Raw genomic sequence first — 19,410 nt, 5'->3', positions numbered from 1 at the left:
ACCTCAACACCCTGGCATTCCCCTACACTAGGGAAATGAGCCTTCACAGGACCAAGGGCTTCTCCTCGACCAGGCAACTTTAAACACCCTTTAAAGGACAGGAGTCCAGAGAGCTAGGATGCACCGAACCCAGAAAGCGAAGCTCACGTGATCAGTCTCCTGCCAACATTCTGGAAAAGGGCCTCAGGGCTCCGTGCCCTCCTGGTGCTCACCTAAAACCAAGCCAAACCTAGAGGTTTGCAAATCGGACTCTGAGCAAAGCAGGTCCGTAGGTGGCTGACCTAAAGGGCCCTGAGCCCACACTGAATGAACCAATGGCCATAGAGACAGGGCGGGCAGTCGGGGCGTCGGGCCAATGGGAGTGCGGCAGGGTTGGAAGGCGCGCCCGGGCCTCAGCGAAACCAACTGGTTCCCACCCCAGCCTTGGCCAATGTTTCAGCTGCCCGGAGTCCAGACGTGCGCTGGGGCGCTCGCGGGCGCTTTCCTTCTGCTACTACTCGTGCTGGTGGTCCGCCAGCTCCTGAGGCAGAGACGTCCAGCGGGCTTCCCCCCGGGTCCTCCGCGGCTGCCATTCATCGGCAACATCTGCTCCCTGGCCCTGTCGGCCGATCTTCCCCACGTCTACATGAGGAAGCAGAGCCGGGTGTTTGGCGAGGTAGGCCTCGACGCGGACCTTCCTCTCGTCAGAAGCAGCAACCAGGGACCCCATGGCCCTGTCACCACTCAAGGGAAGCCCGCTTCAAGGGCTGTGCCTCCAACCGGAAGCCGCCTCACTAATACCACACCAGAGGCGCTTTGGCTTGAGTTTCCCGCCCACAGACCAGCATGTCCTTCTGCGCTTGCGCTGTGTGGCCTGTACGCTGCCCTTATGCTGCCACTGACAAACTTCTCAGTCCTATGGGCTATGAGCTTATGGGAAAATAAAGGCGTTGTGAGTTTCTAGGACAGCTAATGGTTAGTATTGTAGTGGTTTAAACCGGTTTTTAAAAGATTTAACACCAAAAATAAAAATTGCCCTTTGACTTTCTGAACCCTAAGTTTTACTCATCAGGATAATTAGAATGATACCCAAAAGCAGTAAGAAGCTACCCAAATGTATTGCCTATTATATATGATTTTGGTTACTATGTGAGAAAAGTACCATTTAGCAGTGTTAGGAGTTGACCATAGGGTTTGGCTAGGTAAATGTTCTATCACTGAAACACACAGCCAGTAAAATAGAAATGTATTATGCCTACAAATTTAAAATTATCTTTAAACCAGATGATTTGAAATGGTTTCTCATTGAATAGGAAATTAAAATTTTTATACATAGATCTTTGAACTGAATTATTTACCATGAATATTCATATAGGACAAATAATGTAAGTCTATTTCATTAAGCTAAAATTAAAATGTAAGTGTATGGAAGACTGTGATTAAGGAATAGCTTGATTGGATTCAATTGATTAGAACTTGGGGTAAGTAATTTTGTTTCTCGTACACTGAGGAAACTATGCATTGTTTACAATGATGACCATTTACTGCATATCAAATAAGACTGACTGTGCCGATAGCTTCAAATTTGTAAGGAGCAAAACTGAAAAGTATATATGCATTACAGAGTAAATATTGTATTTCGACTTGATAACTACCAAACATTGACTCTAAATTACTGTTGCATTTGATCTTTATTCTAGCTATCAAACAACCCTGAAGATTTCCCATTGTCTTAGAGATACTTCACAATTCTGACAGTTTCAAAATTAGTATAAGTTGTTAAAATACTACATTTTTTGTAGACTAGACTATAAGGAGACTGTTATTTCCTGTACATCAGAAAGTTATAGGAAGCAGTTCATAGGAGTTATTTTTCTGTTATCTCCCTTTTTAATTTGAGATGTGTAGTCAAATAAGAGTAAATAAAACTGAACTCTAAAATAACTTCTACTTTTGTGCGCTCTTAGTTTAATTCTTTATAATTTTCTGAAGGAAAACAGCAGTGCCTATGATTCATACTTATTTTTAAGCAATCTTATATAGGAATGTGCAGCAGCATAAATTGCCATTTCTTTGGAGAATCATTCTTGATTGTTTTAGCTTCCGCTATGATTAGATTCTTAATGTAGATTTTGAGCAGCATTCCACAGCTAGCAAAATTGATATAAATGTATTTGTCAGACTCTTTCAGGTAATACTCTTAAAGGCAATAAAGATAAGATAATTATTTTGCATTACAGCAAACAGAATTGACAGTTTATTCATTTGTCTTATGGAAAACTTTTATTGAGACCTTATTCAAGGCATTGAGTAGGGTTCTGTGGAGAATTTAAGAATGAAAAGAAGTATTTTTTAAAAGTATTTATACTTTTAGGTTCAAACTAGTATCAAGTTAATGTTGGCTCAGCATAAAGGGAATAAAATGTATGTATTTAAAAAAAACTACATAGAACAAGGTCTCTAAAGACTTGATACAGTTTGGATAGGATGATAATCAAGGGAGGCATTCCAGATGAGAAAACAGACCAAGAGGTTGAAAATGTAACAGTCACTTGACATCAGTAACATTATGTAGATGTGTTGTTAGTACTTAGTCAATGGTGTTATAATAATATTCTTAAATGTGTTTCTGCCAAAATTCGTTAATTCAGCACAATGCATCAATTGTTTTCTTATGCCATGAACTGCCATGTGTGCTACAATTTCGTAGTGAACAAAATAGAGATCTCCCTCTCTAGGTAGCATCCATTCTATTTGGGGAAAGGCAGACAAAATAAGTATAAGTAACATATATTAGAGCTGTATGGGGTACAACAGAAGCTAAACTAGAGTGATGGAAATGGGCACTACTGTAGGGATGAATTTTTAGTAAGTCAGAGCAGCCTCATTGCAATGACATCTTAAAAGGAGACAAAAGAGCAGTCCAGAACATCATCTTAGGGAAAAACACACCGTAAACAGAGCAAACACCAAGGGCATGAAGCAACATTGTGCCATGTTGAGCATTATCTATAAAGACAAGAGTAAAATTAGGCCAGTAAGGAGGTGGTTGTGATATCTGTTATAAGGGTGAAAAGCAAGTGGCTTGAACCCCAGTATGGAGGTTTTGAAAACCAGCTCTGCATTGCTGAAACAAAATAATTGAGATAATAAACTTATGAAAAGGAAAGGTTTATTGTGGATTCTATCTTGCATGTTTTAGCCGGTTGGTTGACCTCATTGATTCTGGAACTGTTGTGAAACAGTGTATCATAGTGGCAGTGTGTGGCAAAGGAAACTGCTTACACCTTGGCAGCCAAGAAGACAAGAGCCAGCAGACAAGCATATATACCCTGTAAAGGGCATAGCCATAGCTTGAACCTCTCATTAGGCCCTTTAAAATTTCTGCGTTTTTCCCTGTAACACTAAGCTAAACTCTGTATCTTTAATATATAAGCGTTGGAGGGATATTTAAGGTCTGAAGTAATAAGAAATTGGTCAAATTCTTTTATAATTTCAGAGTAGAAACAGTGTGCATCTGAGCAGCTGAATGTCTCTTGTGACCAAGCATTTCACAGCAGCAACTTAAGAGAGGAAGGGTGCATTTGGGCTTATGGTGCAGAAGATACAGTTTAACAGGGCAATTAGTGTTTCAGTTTCTGGGCTCAGGAGTTTGCAGTGGCTCCTCACTTTATACTAATTAGGAAGCAGAGACAACTTGGCTGGAATCAGGGCCAGGAGATGACCCTCGTGGCCATGTTCCAGGAACTCACTACCTCCAATTAACCCCACTTCCTAAAGGTTCTATTATCTCCCAAAACAGTGTTGGCAGATGAGGACAAAGTGTCCAACCACAAGTCTGCAGGGGAACATTTCACATTGAAACAGGACCCGAACATCTTGGAGGATAAATAGTGTGGTTGTTAACTGACATAGTAAAATTTTCTCTGCAAAGCTAGTTTGGGTGGAGAATTTTTTCAAAGATCACTCAGCAACAAATGTTTGATGGATTTCTGTTTGCATCTCTGCTAAAGTTATCTCATAACAGACATTTAAAAACTGTTCAATAGATCAAAGATTGACTACACCTATTATTGGACCCTTCCATGGATCAAAACAGTTTAAGAGTAAGTTTTCACAGTTTGATTGATGAGACTTTACTAAAAATTCTTGAGTATAATATTCAATTAGATCAAGTAAAATTTCCCCAAATTATACTCTCTTAACAAATGACTATCTCGATTTCTTGAGTAAAGATTATATAATACCTTTCTGCAGTGATGAGTCCTTTTTAAAAATAATCCCTACTAACCATAGTTTGAAGATTTTCTTTGAAATATATTCTTCTGTTCTGCCTTCATATTAACATACTTTCAGCAAAAATGTCCCGCACCATTTTTGCAAAATGATTAATTTAGGTTTTTCCTGCATTGGTACTACTTCCTATAAATTTTACTGAATGCATTTCTGGGAAAAGACTTTTCTTTAACAACAGTAGTAGTGCTTTGAGTACTGAAAGACTTCTCATTTGCTTACCTGGTAACAATTTCCTTTGTGCTAAAACCACCTCCAGGGCCACTGAGAACTAATGCTACTGTACAAAAATCTACATTTTCCCCAAGATTCTAAATGTATATACTTCTCTGTTCCAGGGTCCACCCTTGTGCTAATAACTACGGTGTGACTTGATTATATTTCCTCTTGATATTTGTCACTTTTTCTGACCTACTCCTGAAGAACTTTTTTCATCAGCTAAGACTTCCTGTTTTCTTATGAGGCAAAATGTACATGATTAAATCTGCCTTAGTTGTTTGCACAAAGATAAGGCTCTTCCCTATATTTTATCTGTAAGAAGCTCAATTCCTGAGAGTGATAAGCATTCTTTGGGACTTACTGATATGTAGGCTTTTCATGGGTTAGACCTTTACAGGAGCTTAGCTAAAATACAACTCAAGAGGAGTGACTTTGTAAATGAACCTGGGTTGACCACATGGTGTCTTGGCTAGTTTTGTTGTTAACGTGACCCAACCTAGAGTCACCTGGGAAAAGGGGACCTCAATTGAAGAATTGTCTCAATCAGTTTATCCCAGGGTATCAAAAGAGATTGTCTTGATTGATGATTAATATGGGAGAGCTCAGTATGCTGTGGGTAGGGCACAGTCCCTAGTGTGCTACTCACAATCATTTGAGAAGAGGGGACCTCAATTAAGAAAAAGCTCCCACCAGATTGGCCCGTGGGCCAGCCTGTGGTACATTTTCTTGATTGAGGATTGATGTGAGAGGACTCAGCTCACTGTGGGCAGTGCCACCCAGGGTTGGTACTATAAGAATGCACATAGAACGAGCCATGAAGTCCAAGCCAGAAGCAACAGTCCTCTGTAACCTCTGTATCAGTTCCTGCCTCTGAGATCCTGCCCTGATGGCATTCCTGCTCTGATTTTCTTTAATGATGTGGTGCGGAAGTAAAACATGAAATAAACTTTTTCCTTTCCAAGTTGCTTCTAGTTATGGTGTTTTATTACAGCAATGGAAACCCATCTAAGAAACCAGTAATGTCTGTGTGTCCTGAACAACAAAGCTAAGAGATAGAGCCAGAGAATGAGCCAATAAGCAATTCCTCCATGGTTGTTTCCAGATTTCTGCCCTGACTTACATCTTGATGGACTGTGATCTGGAAGCGTAAGCTGAAATGAACCATTTTCTCCCCTAAGTTGTTTTTGGTCATGGTGTTTATCGCAGCATAAAACATCAAACTTGAACATGGGCAAAAAACTCCAGTAAGGGATAGGATGGATTGTTCTACTTTCTTTTTCCCTTGGCTGAAAGATACCTACCTATGTGTATCATTCCTCTAAAGTTAGGTTCCCTTAGGACCTGGGATTTAGAAAGGCAAATACAATCGACATATGCTTAAACTTCAAAGTTGTCTTGGATTTCTCAGTCCTCTCCCTTCACTTCAAGCTGGTATAATAATAGATAGATGGTGTTAGTCGTTCATTTGTCTTGGAAGTAAAATGAGATTTCTACATAATGAATATTTGGAGATGGGGTGAATCCTAATAGAGTATGTAAGTCAAATATATTTTTGTGGCAATACCAAAGTCTAAAAAGCATATTTTGTCTATCACGTTTGAGCTATTTAATGGCAAACCTTAAAGTAGAATACAGGCCTCCTATGTCCAGTACTCCTTTCATTACACCTTATAAGATGATTCCAGGCTTGGGGTGTTATATTTAATCATGCTGTCTAAACATTGTCAAGTAACAAATCCTTATGTTTTTAGAGAAGTAACAAATATTAGAAGGGATAGGCTCACATGTGGATTCTATGGTGTTTCCTCTGTACATTTTGCTTTCAAACAAATTTGAATGTTGTTTTTCTTCCCAAAGATTTTCAGTTTAGATCTTGGAGGCATATCAACTGTGGTTCTCAATGGCTATGATGTAGTAAAGGAATGCCTTGTTCATCAAAGTGAAATTTTTGCAGATAGACCATGCCTTCCTTTGTTCATGAAGATGACAAAAATGGGAGGTATGTTTATTTTCAACTATTCAGTGAGACTATTTCAGGTCACATTTTTATTTTAAATAATCTTAGTATAGACAAATGATTGTTTTGTACTTTGTGAAACCTGGATTTAAGGAGACATCAGACTGCATTCAATAATGTTTTACACCATTACATGCTAGTTTTGTTGCCCATTCAATTCTAAGAAACATAAGTAAGTTTTCAAGAATTAGTTTAGGGGTGCACACACACACACACACACACACACACACACACACACACACAAAATGTTTCGTTTTGATGACAATCTTGAGTACTCAGTGACTGACTGTCTAGCATGTAGGATTTTACAGAAACTAAAGCAGACTTAACCACTTATCACTATGCTGTATAAATGGAAAACTGTAGAGTTTATTCAAAGGACAGGCATTATGTAGGACTTACTAATGATCAGGTTTTTATGACTCCACATTTGACAAGGGAGAATAGCTGAAAGTTGATAAAATCAAGAAGAAAGCAATAATAAATTATTTCAAATTAGAATGTTGACATCATATAGAACTGTTGTCTGAGGTTTTTTTACAGTAATAATGTTCTAAATTCTTTTTTGGCTTTTTTTATTAATTTTTTTTATTAACTTGAGTATTTCTTATTTACATTTCGAGTGTTATTCCCTTTCCTGGTTTCCGGGCCAACATCCCCCTAACCCCTCCCCCTCCCCTTCTTTATGGGTGTTCCCCTCCCCACCCTCCCCCCATTGCCGCCCTCCCCCCAACAATCACATTCACTGGGGGTTCAGTCTTAGCAGGACCAAGGGCTTCCCCTTCCACTGGTGATCTTACTAGGATATTCAATGCTACCTATGAGGTCAGAGTCCAGGGTCAGTCCATGACCTAGGTAGTGGCTTGGTCCCTGGAAGCTCTGGTTGCTTGGCATTGTTGTTCATATGGGGTCTCAAGCCCCTTCAAGCTCTTCCAGTTCTTTCTCTGATTCCGTCAACGGGGGTCCTATTCTCAGTTCAGTGGTTTGCTGCTGGCATTCACCTCTGTATTTTCTGTATTCTGGCTGTGTCTCTCAGGAGAGATCTACATCCGGCTCCTGTCTGCCTGCACTTCTTTGCTTCATCCATCTTGTCTAATTGGGTGGCTGTATATGTATGGGCCACATGTGGGGCAGGCTCTGAATGGGTGTTCCTTCTGTCTCTGTTTTAATCTTTGCCTCTCTATTCCCTGCCAAGGGTATTCTTGTTCCCCTTTTAAAGAAGGAGTGAAGCATTCACATTTTGATCATCCGTCTTGAGTTTCATGTGTTCTAGGCATCTAGGGTAATTCAAGCATTTGGGCTAATAGCCACTTATCAATGAGTGCATACCATGTGTGTTTTTCTGTGATTGGGTTAGCTCACTCAGGATGATATTTTCCAGTTCCAACCATTTGCCTGTGAATTTCATAAAGTCATTGTTTTTGATAGCTGAGTAATATTCCATTGTGTAGATGTACCACATTTTCTGTATCCATTCCTCTGTTGAAGGGCATCTGGGTTCTTTCCAGCTTCTGGCTATTATAAATAAGGCTGCTATGAACATAGTGGAGCACGTGTCTTTTTTATATGTTGGGGCATCTTTTGGGTATATGCCCAAGAGAGGTATAGCTGGGTCCTCGAGTAGTTCAATGTCCAATTTTCTGAGGAACCTTCAGACTGATTTCCAGAATGGTTGTACCAGTCTGCAATCCCACCAACAATGGAGGAGTGTTCCTCTTTCTCCACATTCTCGCCAGCATCTGCTGTCACCTGTGTTTTTGATCTTAGCCATTCTCACTGGTGTGAGGTGAAATCTCAGGGTTGTTTTGATTTGCATTTCCCTTATGACTAAAGATGTTGAACATTTCTTTAGGTGTTTCTCAGCCATTTGGCATTCCTCACCTGTGAATTCTTTGTTTAGCTCTGAACCCCATTTTTAATAGGGTTATTTGTCTCCCTGCAGTCTAACTTCTTGAGTTCTTTGTATATTTTGGATATAAGCCCTCTATCTGTTGTAGGATTGGTAAAGATCTTTTCCCAATCTGTTGGTTGTCGTCGTGTCCTAACCACAGTGTCCTTTGCCTTACAGAAGCTTTGCAGTTTTATGAGATCCCATTTGTCGATTCTTGATCTTAGAGCATAAGCCATTGGTGTTTTGTTCAGGAAATTTTTTCCAGTACCCATGTGTTCAAGATGCTTCCCCACTTTTTCTTCTATTAGTTTGAGTGTATCTGGTTTGATGTGGAGGTCCTTGATCCACTTGGACTTAAGCTTTGTACAGGGTGATAAGCATGGATCGATCTGCATTCTCGTACATGTTGACCTCCAGTTGAATGTTCTAAATTCTTGAATGGATCTCCACGCTTACTTTCAAAGGAAAACTTAGTGCCCTGTTTAAATAAGCTAAACAGCAGGTAATAACATCAGCATATTTTGAATTCATATCCTTTTTTTTCAAAATTTTATTTCATGTATGTGGATACACTGTAGCTGTCTTCAGACACACCAGAAGAGGGCATCGGATCCCATTACAGATGGTCGTGAGCTACCATGTGGTTGCTGGAAATTGAACTCAGGACCTCTGGAAGAGCAGTCAGCACTCTTAACCCTGAGCCATCTCTACAGCCCTTTTTTAAAATTACATGAACATTTCTACTACTTTGACAATTCAAGGCTACTCTTAACTTTGGCATAGTTACCTTGTTGGTTATCGTATGCCTTTACAGAAGGAAATTTGTACTGTAAAAATCTTGTTTCTTTCAAACAGCAACTTCTGCTTTGGGAACATATGTTTAATTCAAAATTAAATTTTACTATAAGACATAAAACCATTTGTTTTTTTATACTTTATGTCTATGAGAAAAGTTGAGTAATAGGTTTATGAAGGCACAGTTCATCTGTGTTTGATTACGTAAGACTGGACAGTTTACTGTGGTAAGAGAAGTAGAATTATAGGTCTTTTCTGCCAATCTTTTCATAAGGAATAGAGACACATTTTGTCCAATGTCCTGTGGCTTTTGAGTACCACCAACTATGACCGAATCATGTACTTAGATAATTGGGGGGTAAAATCACCGTCTTTGAATTTTTCCTTTCTGCTTTTTATTCCACAGCATTTTAAGTACAGAGAAATATAGATTACACAATATTTTTAATATGTTTCTTTTAGGCTTACTCAATTCCAGATATGGCAGAGGATGGATTGATCACAGAAGATTGGCTGTTAACAGCTTTCATTATTTTGGAAGTGGCCAAAAATCTTTTGAATCTAAAATCTTAGAAGAAACTTGGTCTTTAATTGATGCTATTGAAACATACAAAGGTAGACCTTTTGACCTCAAGCAACTGATAACAAATGCTGTTTCAAACATAACTAACCTTATCCTTTTTGGAGAACGATTCACTTATGAAGACACTGATTTTCAGCACATGATTGAGTTATTCAGTGAGAATGTCGAACTAGCTGCCAGTGCTCCGGTCTTCCTTTACAATGCATTTCCATGGATTGGCATCTTACCTTTCGGAAAACATCAAAGGCTATTTAGAAATGCAGATGTGGTCTATGATTTCCTCTCCAAACTTATTGAAAAAGCTGCAGTAAATAGAAAGCCTCATTTGCCTCAGCATTTTGTTGATGCCTATTTAGATGAGATGGATAAAGGTCAAAATGATCCTTTATCTACGTTCTCCAAAGAGAATCTAATTTTCTCAGTGGGTGAACTCATCATTGCTGGAACTGAAACTACAACCAATGTGCTCCGCTGGGCAATTCTTTTCATGGCCCTTTATCCTAATATTCAAGGTAAGGATACTCTCGACCTCAGAGTTTCTTCTTAAATATAGGGCTCGTGTACTTAGAGTGTTTGGTCATGTATAAAGCGGTTTTAGGAACTCCAAACTGTGCTAATCACGAAGGGAAATATTTCATAATTAGGCTTTTTCAAATCTAATATTTTAATGCAAATTTAAGGAAGAAGGAATGAAAGAAGGAAGAAATAAAAGAAATAAAAATCATCTGAAGGGTAGGCATGGGGTAATATTCCTCTAATCTCAGAGCTCAGGAGCCAGAGGCTGCAGAATCTCAAGTTCAAGGACTCCACAGCCTACATAGTAATTCTAAAACCAACCTGGATATATTGAATGTCAGTATCTTAAAAAAAAACTTAAAAATGAATCTTAATGTTCACATTATATAAAGTGGCTGGTTGGGTGTGTGGAAGCTGCAGAGCTGAGATGGAGAGGCTGCTCTGTCTTATTTAGGTCTGATGCTTATTTTACTTGCTGATAGCAACACTACTCTGATTCCAGGCTGATCATATATTTATTCATAATCTTCTTTGACCTTACCCAAAGTGTCAGTTATTACTAAAATATAGGGGATGTATAATTAATTCATGTTAATACCAGATGATGAAAAATTCATATCTAGATAAATCCATATTCTGTTGATTTATTATGGCTTATCATTTGTTTTACCCCAAAGAGAAATATGTTTACATATAATTTAATAAATTCTGTAATAACTTTAACACGTTTCTCTAACAGGACAAGTTCATAAAGAGATTGATTTAATTATGGGACACGACAGGAGGCCTTCTTGGGAAGACAAATGCAAAATGCCTTATACTGAAGCAGTTTTGCATGAAGTTTTAAGATTCTGTAATATAGTTCCACTGGGGATTTTCCATGCAACTTCTGAAGATGCAGTTGTACGTGGCTATTCCATTCCTAAAGGCACAACAGTCATTACAAATCTTTATTCTGTTCACTTTGATGAAAAGTACTGGAAAGACCCAGACATGTTCTATCCTGAGCGATTTCTGGACAGCAGTGGATATTTTACTAAAAAGGAAGCTTTGATTCCTTTTTCTCTAGGTAAGAAATCACAAGTATATAATTTTAAAGTATAACAATGATTAATTATTAATAACATCTCAATTTGAAGCAACCTGCTCTAAAGTTGACATTTCTGAGTACATAGCATTATTTTTCTTAGTGTTTTTTCTTTCACATATAACTTGATTGCAATTTCTCTCTAATCTCCCCTGTTCCTCTCCACCTCCCCTCCCAACCAATCTAACCTCTTTGTGTCTCTCATTAGAAAACAAACAGGCTTCTATAGGATAATAATAAAATATAACAAAGTAAAATATAATAAAACCATACTATGACATCATAGTTGAGTAAACAATAGCACAGTTGGAAAGGAGCCCAGGAAAGGCACAGGAATCAGACATCATATCCATTCAGGAATCCCATAAAGACACCTAACTGGAAGCTGTGATGTATACAGAGGACTTAGTGCAGACCCATGCAGGCCTTGTGCATGCTCAGTCTCTGTGTTCATATGAGTTTTGGTCATATTTGTTTAGAGGACATTGTTTTCTTGGTGTCCTCCATCCTTACTGCTATGTAACATAATTCTTACAAGAGAGAATGGCTTCATTAACGTGATGAGCAGCTGGTTCTATTCAAAACATATCAGTGAATTCATTAAGCTAAAGTTGTTGAGAAGTTGTGACTGGCTGGCCCCTTCCAAAACTTTTTAGCTTGTGAATTTAGAGGTTGTTGTCAAACTTCTAGAGCAAAAATTCAGGAACAAGTATGAGAAACTAAAATGCTTACAAAGGAAAGGAAAGACAAGGCAACTCCAGGTAAAGCTAGAATCTAGCTCTCTTGCCTTCTATTCTATTCTGTCATCTACAACTAGGAAATACTACTTCTACTATGAAATAGAACGTGAATCACAGAACTTTGAAGATGGACTACATCTTTATCCAGTAGGTCAATTGAAATGGACTTTCCTTGGATCAATAAAAATAAAATGTCATACCTCAGAGACCTTCTGTAGCCTGTCATATGCTCTACTGCATTATGCAGAGAAGTCAGAGATGGAATCAAAAATTGTAATGTCCATGATCTGATAAACGGAAATAAGGGAATATGTTTCTTCAATGAACTGATAGTTTCTAATCCTTGAGATTTGAGAAACTCCTCTCATAATACAGTATCTTCTAACATACTTTCCTAATTTCCTGAATGCTACCCAAATATTAGATATTAACTTTAGTAAATGGTCTTTAAACACTTGCCATTTCTGTTCAGGGAGAAGACACTGTCTTGGAGAACAGCTGGCTCGGATGGAAATGTTCTTGTTTTTTACATCATTGCTTCAGCAATTTCATTTGCATTTCCCACACGAACTAGTTCCAAACTTGAAACCCAGGTTGGGCATGACATTACAACCCCAGGCCTACCTCATCTGTGCAGAAAGACGCTGAAAGAGCACAAATATATTGGGAATAACCTTGTTCAATCGATAATGGTATTTAGGCCAAAGATACAGTTTTAAAAAGCCAAATAAACACAAATACATCGCTTAAAATAGTACTAGAGCAATAACAAGCATTAGTTATTTTTTTCAAACTTCCATGAATTCTTATTGTAGAATGTATTGAACAGCACAAAGGTACAAGTGTTATGAAGATTTTAAGACGGTCCATGGATGCTCTAAAAGTTCTTGCTTAGTATAAGATTCTTCTCATCTGTCTCCATTCTAAGGAACTTTACTCCCTAACTGATTAATTTAATGGTGAGGTGTATCCCCCCCATATACACATAATTAAAAATAATAGAAATAGTCTTTTTTAAAAAGTAGGAAGAACATGGATTTAACTTTAACTTTCATTGTCTGGTAAAAATTTCCTAGTTAGTTCTGCGGTTCAAATTAGGAGTTTTTGGCATCTGATGTCTTAAGATATTTCTAGTCCCAAGGGAAAGAAAACCCTGGGCAAACATACCAATTTAGAGGTAATATGAAAGGATTAAGGTTGTAATAGTGTAGATGATTCACACTTTAATTTAAAAAAAAAACAAGCATTTCTTTGTGTCATTGTTTTGCTTTCCAGATGATACCAACTTTATTTGAAGGCTAGCTTATGAGAGTACATGTGCTGAGCACAGTGCCACATGAAGAGATCAAGCTTGGCTTCGGGAAATACGATGAGAGTTTCTCATGTAACCCCATAAAACTCTTCCTGGTGTTACAGAGAGCATGAGTCACACGTTCATACATTAACACTGTTCTTTATTTTCACTTCTCTAGACTTTCTGAGCTACGTGAGAGTGAAATAGTTGTCTAAACAGTTATGAAAGGAAGAGGATCTGCAGATCAGAGCCTCTTAGTGTTTCAGACTTAACTTCCTGAATCCTAACAGATGTACTGTCATGTTGCTCTCTAGTTTTGTTTTGGGTTTTTTTTTCTTTGACATAGCAAAAACCTTACAACTTTAGGCCTTTTCTTTACTACAGTTTCTTATAAAAGCTTAAGTTAATTCTATATTCTGGGACTTCTACTAACAGTAAGACTTCTTGGCAGTCTTACTGAAGAAGATAACTTGGTAAAGTAGATTGTGGTAAAAATTAAGTAGTCTTTGTTCTCTGGAGTATGGCTACTACTGCTTTTAGTATGTGGTCAGGGACTCAATACACCCATGCAGAATGCTGTTTTGTTTACCTATGCCTTAGGAAATATATTTAATTTTTCTTACATCAGTATTCATAAACTAATAAAAGCAGAAGAACCTTAATCTCACTTACTGCCCTAATTGTGTAGTCAGAAAGATGGAGGACCAGACAGGAGAATTAATTGCCTTGTAACAAGCTTGAAAATTAAGCATATAATATACCAAAAGTAAACTTCAAAAGCTTCCAGAAGCACAAATAATATGTATATATTGTCCTCTAAAAATAATACAATGTGCAGACTTTTTAAAAAGAAAATAAAACCAGAAAGCAAAATTTGTCTTATATTTTGAATCTTTGTTTTAAAATAACCTTTGTAGAATATGTAAAAAAAATTTTAAACTCTGCATATGAGCACACATGGAATACATTTAAGGAAGTATTCTGGGTGAGGGTGGGAGAAAGAATACCTCAGTACCAGTTTTTTAAAGTAGAAAATAAAAATAGAGTTAAAACTAAGTAATTTGTAAATAAATTACTACTTTCAGACAGGAATTGATGTTAGGCAGCAGAGAAAACAAATATTTTCCATCTTTAAGAATTAGATTGGTCTCAGAAAATTATTCCAAATCTGGCCTATCATCTGTTTCACATAGATCAGAAGCTAAAAATGATTCTTACACTTTTAAATGGATAAGAAGTAAAATTAATATTTTAAGATACATAATAATTGTATTACTTTCACATTATGTCCAAAATTTTATATTGAAATCCAAAAACACTTTTCATATGTTGTTTACAGTTGCTTTCTGTGTGTTAATGGTGTAACTGTTAAAGAAGCCATATGTAGTATGCTTATCCACTGTCACTTAACACCTGTCAAGTCATAGTGACATTATAACCTGGCAGCATTTCTAGTGCTGCACATATTTACAAACAGCATTTCATTTTACTATCAAATTTAAATTTGTAATAACAAAATAACACTCGACAAGTCATACAAAATCACAAACTATGAATGACATGCTTCTGAAGCACAGTTGTGTGAATTATTCTATTAACCAAGTAGGGTGATAAAGGACTGTATTTACTAGGTAATGGCATTAGATTCCTCTGCCAGCAAAACAAGAAGAGTGTGTTAGTGATATCCAGAGCAAGCAATCCTCATAACATTCCTGACATGAGTGCAACAGTCATACCAGAATTTCTACACACAAAGAAAGTTAAGCTGAAACAAAAGTAAGTTTATTAATCAAACTGGAAAGTCCTGTACTAATTGTGGGTTAATAATTTCACTGTACTTGACTGAACCAGTTAATGAATATGTCATTGAAAACTATGACAAGAAACGTTGGCACTGGGAGTAGTATCAAATCAATTCAAACATAAAGTGAATGGGAGAATAGGTTTTTATTATTTTAACATATATTTTTGTTATTTATTTACATCCTGATCAAAACTTCTTCTCTCTTCTTAGCCACCCCCCCTTCACCTCACCTCCTCCCCATCCACTCCACTTCCCTTTTCAGGAAAGGGAAGACCTAGGAGTCAGACAAAGGCCCTGCTCCCACTTTAGGAGTCCCACATGAAGAGCCAGCTGCACAACTGTGTTTCTTTTCTTCTTTTTTTTTTTTCTTTTTTTTTTTTTTTCGGAGCTGGGGACCGAACCCAGGGCCTTGCGCTTGCTAGGCAAGCGCTCTACCACTGAGCTAAATCCCCAACCCCCAGCTGCACAACTGTTACATATGTACAGACAGCCGAGGTCTACCCCATGCAGGCTCTCGCATTGGTACTTCAGTCTATGAGCAGCTATGTACCCAGGTTAGTTCATTCTGAAGGTTTTCTTGTGTTCTTCACCCCTTTGGTTCCTTCAATCCTTCTTCCAGCTCTTCCACAGAATTCCCCTAACTCCACTTAATGTTTTCCTGTGTGTGCCTGTATCAGTTTCCATTAGTTGCTGGATGAAGCCTCTTGACAGTTATGCTAGACTCCTCCATGTAAGTATATGAGGTATCACTAATAGTGTGAGGACTGGGCTCCCTTTCATGGCCTGGGTCTCAAGCTGGGCAGTCATTGGTTGGCCCTTCCCTCAGATTCTGCTCCATCTTTACCTCCGCATGTCTTATAGGCAAGAAAAAATGTGTGTCTAAGGTTTTGTGGCCCTGGGAATTTCCATTCTCCTAAGTTTTTTGTTTTAGTGATGTTCCCCACCACCCCCATTCAGTTATCTTTCCCAGTACTCTCAACCCCATCCTGCACTTCCCCTCACCCCTCCTGTGCCCATGCCCATCTCCTCTTATCCAGTCACCTCCATATATCCTCCTCTGATATCTAATCTATTTTCCCTTCTCTGTTAGGGTTCCACCTTGGTCCCTCCTTATCACTTAGCTTCTTTGAGTCTTTGTCTTATAGCATAGGTGTTCTTTTCTTTATGGCTAATATGTACTCATGAGTTTAGTACATACCATGTTTGTCTTTCTGGGTCTAGGCTACCTCACTCTGGATGATATTTTCCTAGTTCCATCCATTTGCCTGCAAACTTCATGATGTTCTTGTTTTTAATAGCTGGATAACACTCCATTGTGTAAATGTACCACATTTTCTTTATCTATTCTTCAGTTAAGGGATATCTAGGTTGTTTCCAAATATTACAAGTAAAACTACTGTGAACCTAGTTTACCAAGTGTCCTTGTGGTATGGTGGTGCTTCTTTTGGGTATATGGCGAGGAGTTATAGTACTCCTGGATCTTGGAGGAAACTGCAAATTTTATTTCCAAAGTGATATACAAGTTTGCACTCTCACCAGCAATAGAGGAGTGTTCTACATCATCACTAGCATGAACTATCGCTTGAGTTTTTGATCTTAGCCATTCTCATGGAATCTCAGAGTCATTTTGATTTGCATTTTCCTGATAATTAAAATTTGAACATTTCTTTATGTACTTCTCAGCCATTAGATATTCCTCTGTCAAGAATTCTGTTTAAATCTGTACCCCTTTTTTTTTAATTGGGTTATTTGGTTTGTTAATGTCTAGTTTCTTGAGTTTTTTATATATTTTGGATGTCATCCCTCTGTCTAATGTGGAGTTAGTGAAATTCTTTTCCCATTCCATAGGCTGTCATATTATTGTCCTTTTGTCTGTGTCCTTTGCCTTGCAGAAGCTTTTTCGTTTCGTGGGGTCCCATTATTTATTAATTATTTATCTTAGTACCTGCACTGTTTATATTCTTTTCAGAAAGTTCTCTCCTCTGCCAATGCATTCAAACATATTTCCTATTCTCTCTTCTATCAGATTTAGTGTATCTGGTTTTACGTTGAGGTCTTTGATCCACTTGGACTTGAGTTTTCTGCAAAATGATGGCTATGAATATATGTGCATTCTTTTGCATGCATACATTCATTTGGAACAGCAACATTTGTTGAAGATGTGCTTTGGATTTTTATTTTTTATGTTGCATTGCATCTACTTTTGGCTTCTTTGACAAAAATAGAGTGCCCATAGGTGTGTGGATTTACTTCTGGTTCTTCAGTTTGAGTCCATTGATCAATGTGTCTGTTTTTATGCCAGTGCAATGAAGTTTTTTATTACTATTGCACTGTAGTACAGCTTGAAATTAGGGATGGTGATACTTCCAGTTCTTTTACTGTACAGAATTGTTTAGTTTCGGGTTTTTTGTTTTTTCCATATGAAGTTGAGTATTGTTATTTAAAGGTCTGTAAAGATTTGTGTTGGAATTTTGATAGGAATTGTGTTGAATCTGTACATTGCGTTTGGTAGGATTGGCCATTTTTACTGTTAATCATACTGATCCATAAGCATGGGGGATCTTTCCATCTTCCGATATCATCTTAAGTTTATTTCTTCAAAGACTTGAAGCTCTTGTCACAGAGGTGTTTTACTTCCTTGGTTAGAGTTACAAGATATTTTATATTATTTGTGGCTATTGTGTTGTTTCCCTAATTTCTTTCTCATCCAAGTTTTTGTTTGAATATAGGAGGGCTACTGATTTTTTTTTAAAGTTTGTATCGAGTTGCTTTGCTGAAGGTATTGATCAGGTGTAGAAGTTCAATACTGGAATTTTTGGGGTCATTTATGTATGCTATCATTTTCCAACAGCAATACTTTGACTTCTCCCTTTCCAATTTGTATCCCTTTGATCTCCTTTAGTTGTCTTATTAATCTAGCTAAAACTTTAAGATCTATATTGACTAGATATAGAGAATGGTCAGCCTTCTCTTGTCCTTGGTTTTACTGGAATTGCTTTATATTTATCTTCCTTGAATTTTATATTGACTATCAACTTGCTGTATATTGCCTTTATTGTGTTTAGGTATTGGCCTTGTATCCCTGATCTCTCCAAGACTACATTTATCATGAAGGTTTTTGGATTTTGTTAAAAGCTTTTTAAGCATCTAATGAGATGTTCATGTGGGTTTTGCTGTTATTCTTTCAGTTTGTTTTTATGGAGGATTAATAATGATGGATTTTCATGTTGAATCATCTCTGCATCTCTCGTCTGATGCCTACTTGATCATGGTAGATAATGTTTTTGATGTGTTTTTACATTAGGTTTGTGAGTATTTTATTAAGTATTTTTACAGGATTGTTCATAAGGAATATTAGACTGAAATTTTCTTAGTCTTTGTGTGGTTTAGATATCACGGTGATTATGGCCTTATGAATTTGGCAGTATTCACAGTATTCATTCTGTTTCTATTTTATGGAACAATTTAAAGAGGACTCTTCTTTGAAGGTCTGGTAGAATTTTCTTAAACTAAAACCATTGACCCTGGGTTTTATTGGTTGGAAGACTTTTCATGACTGCTTCTATTTTCTTAGGGTTTATAGGTCTATTTTTTAACCAATATTTTTAAGTATCAAGAAAATCAGCCATTTTGTTCAGACTTTCCAATTTTGTGAAGTACAGAAATTTTGAAGTATGGCCTAATGATTCTTTGGATTTCCTCAGTATCTGTTGCTATGTCCCCATTTCATTTATGATTTTGTTAATTTGGATATTCTCTCTATACCTTTGTTTGGCTATGGGTTTCTCTATCTTCTTGATTTTCTCAAAGAACCACCTCTTTGTTTCATTGACTCTTTGTTTCTATTATATTGATTTCAGTCCTGTGTATGATTATTTCCTGCCATCTACTCCTCTTGAATGTGTTTACATCTTTTTGTTCTAGAACTTTCAGGTGCACTGTTTAGTTGCAAGTATGAGATCTCACTAATTTATGAAGGCACTAGTATGAAATTTCCTCTTAAAACTGCTTTGTGTCCCTTAAGTTTGGGTTTGTTGTGCATTCAAATTGAATTCTAAAAAGTCTTTAATTTCTTTATTTCTTCCTTGACCACTAGTCATTGCATAGAGAATTCAGTTTCGTGAATTTATAGACTTCCTGTTGTTTCTGAAGTCCAGCTTTAATCCATAGTGGTCTGAGAAGATACAGGGGG

At 37.4% G+C, this 19,410-nt stretch overlaps 1 protein-coding gene across 6 annotated transcripts in view; it reads left to right on the top strand.

Annotated features, from left to right (window-relative positions):
• Nucleotides 1–405: 405 nt before the first annotated feature.
• The window catches only part of Cyp2r1 (cytochrome P450, family 2, subfamily r, polypeptide 1), a 64,055-nt gene continuing 45,050 nt past the window's right edge, over nucleotides 406–19,410 (top strand). For 2 of the 6 annotated variants that reach the window (XR_015630463.1, XM_087571217.1), the window contains exons 1-4: nucleotides 408–655; nucleotides 6,349–6,490; nucleotides 9,657–10,289; nucleotides 11,033–11,362. Coding sequence is in view for 5 of the 6 variants with exons in the window: in XM_087571217.1 (XP_087427343.1) it covers nucleotides 431–655; nucleotides 6,349–6,490; nucleotides 9,657–10,289; nucleotides 11,033–11,362 (1,330 nt within the window). In the remaining variant the exon portion in view is untranslated. 6 annotated transcript variants of the gene reach the window in all.

This window comes from Rattus norvegicus, chromosome 1, assembly GCF_021556685.1.
Source record: "Rattus norvegicus strain SHRSP/BbbUtx chromosome 1, alternate assembly SHRSP_T2T, whole genome shotgun sequence".
NCBI classification, from domain to species: Eukaryota; Metazoa; Chordata; class Mammalia; order Rodentia; family Muridae; genus Rattus; species Rattus norvegicus.
This window is presented reverse-complemented; position numbering and strand designations above follow the sequence as displayed.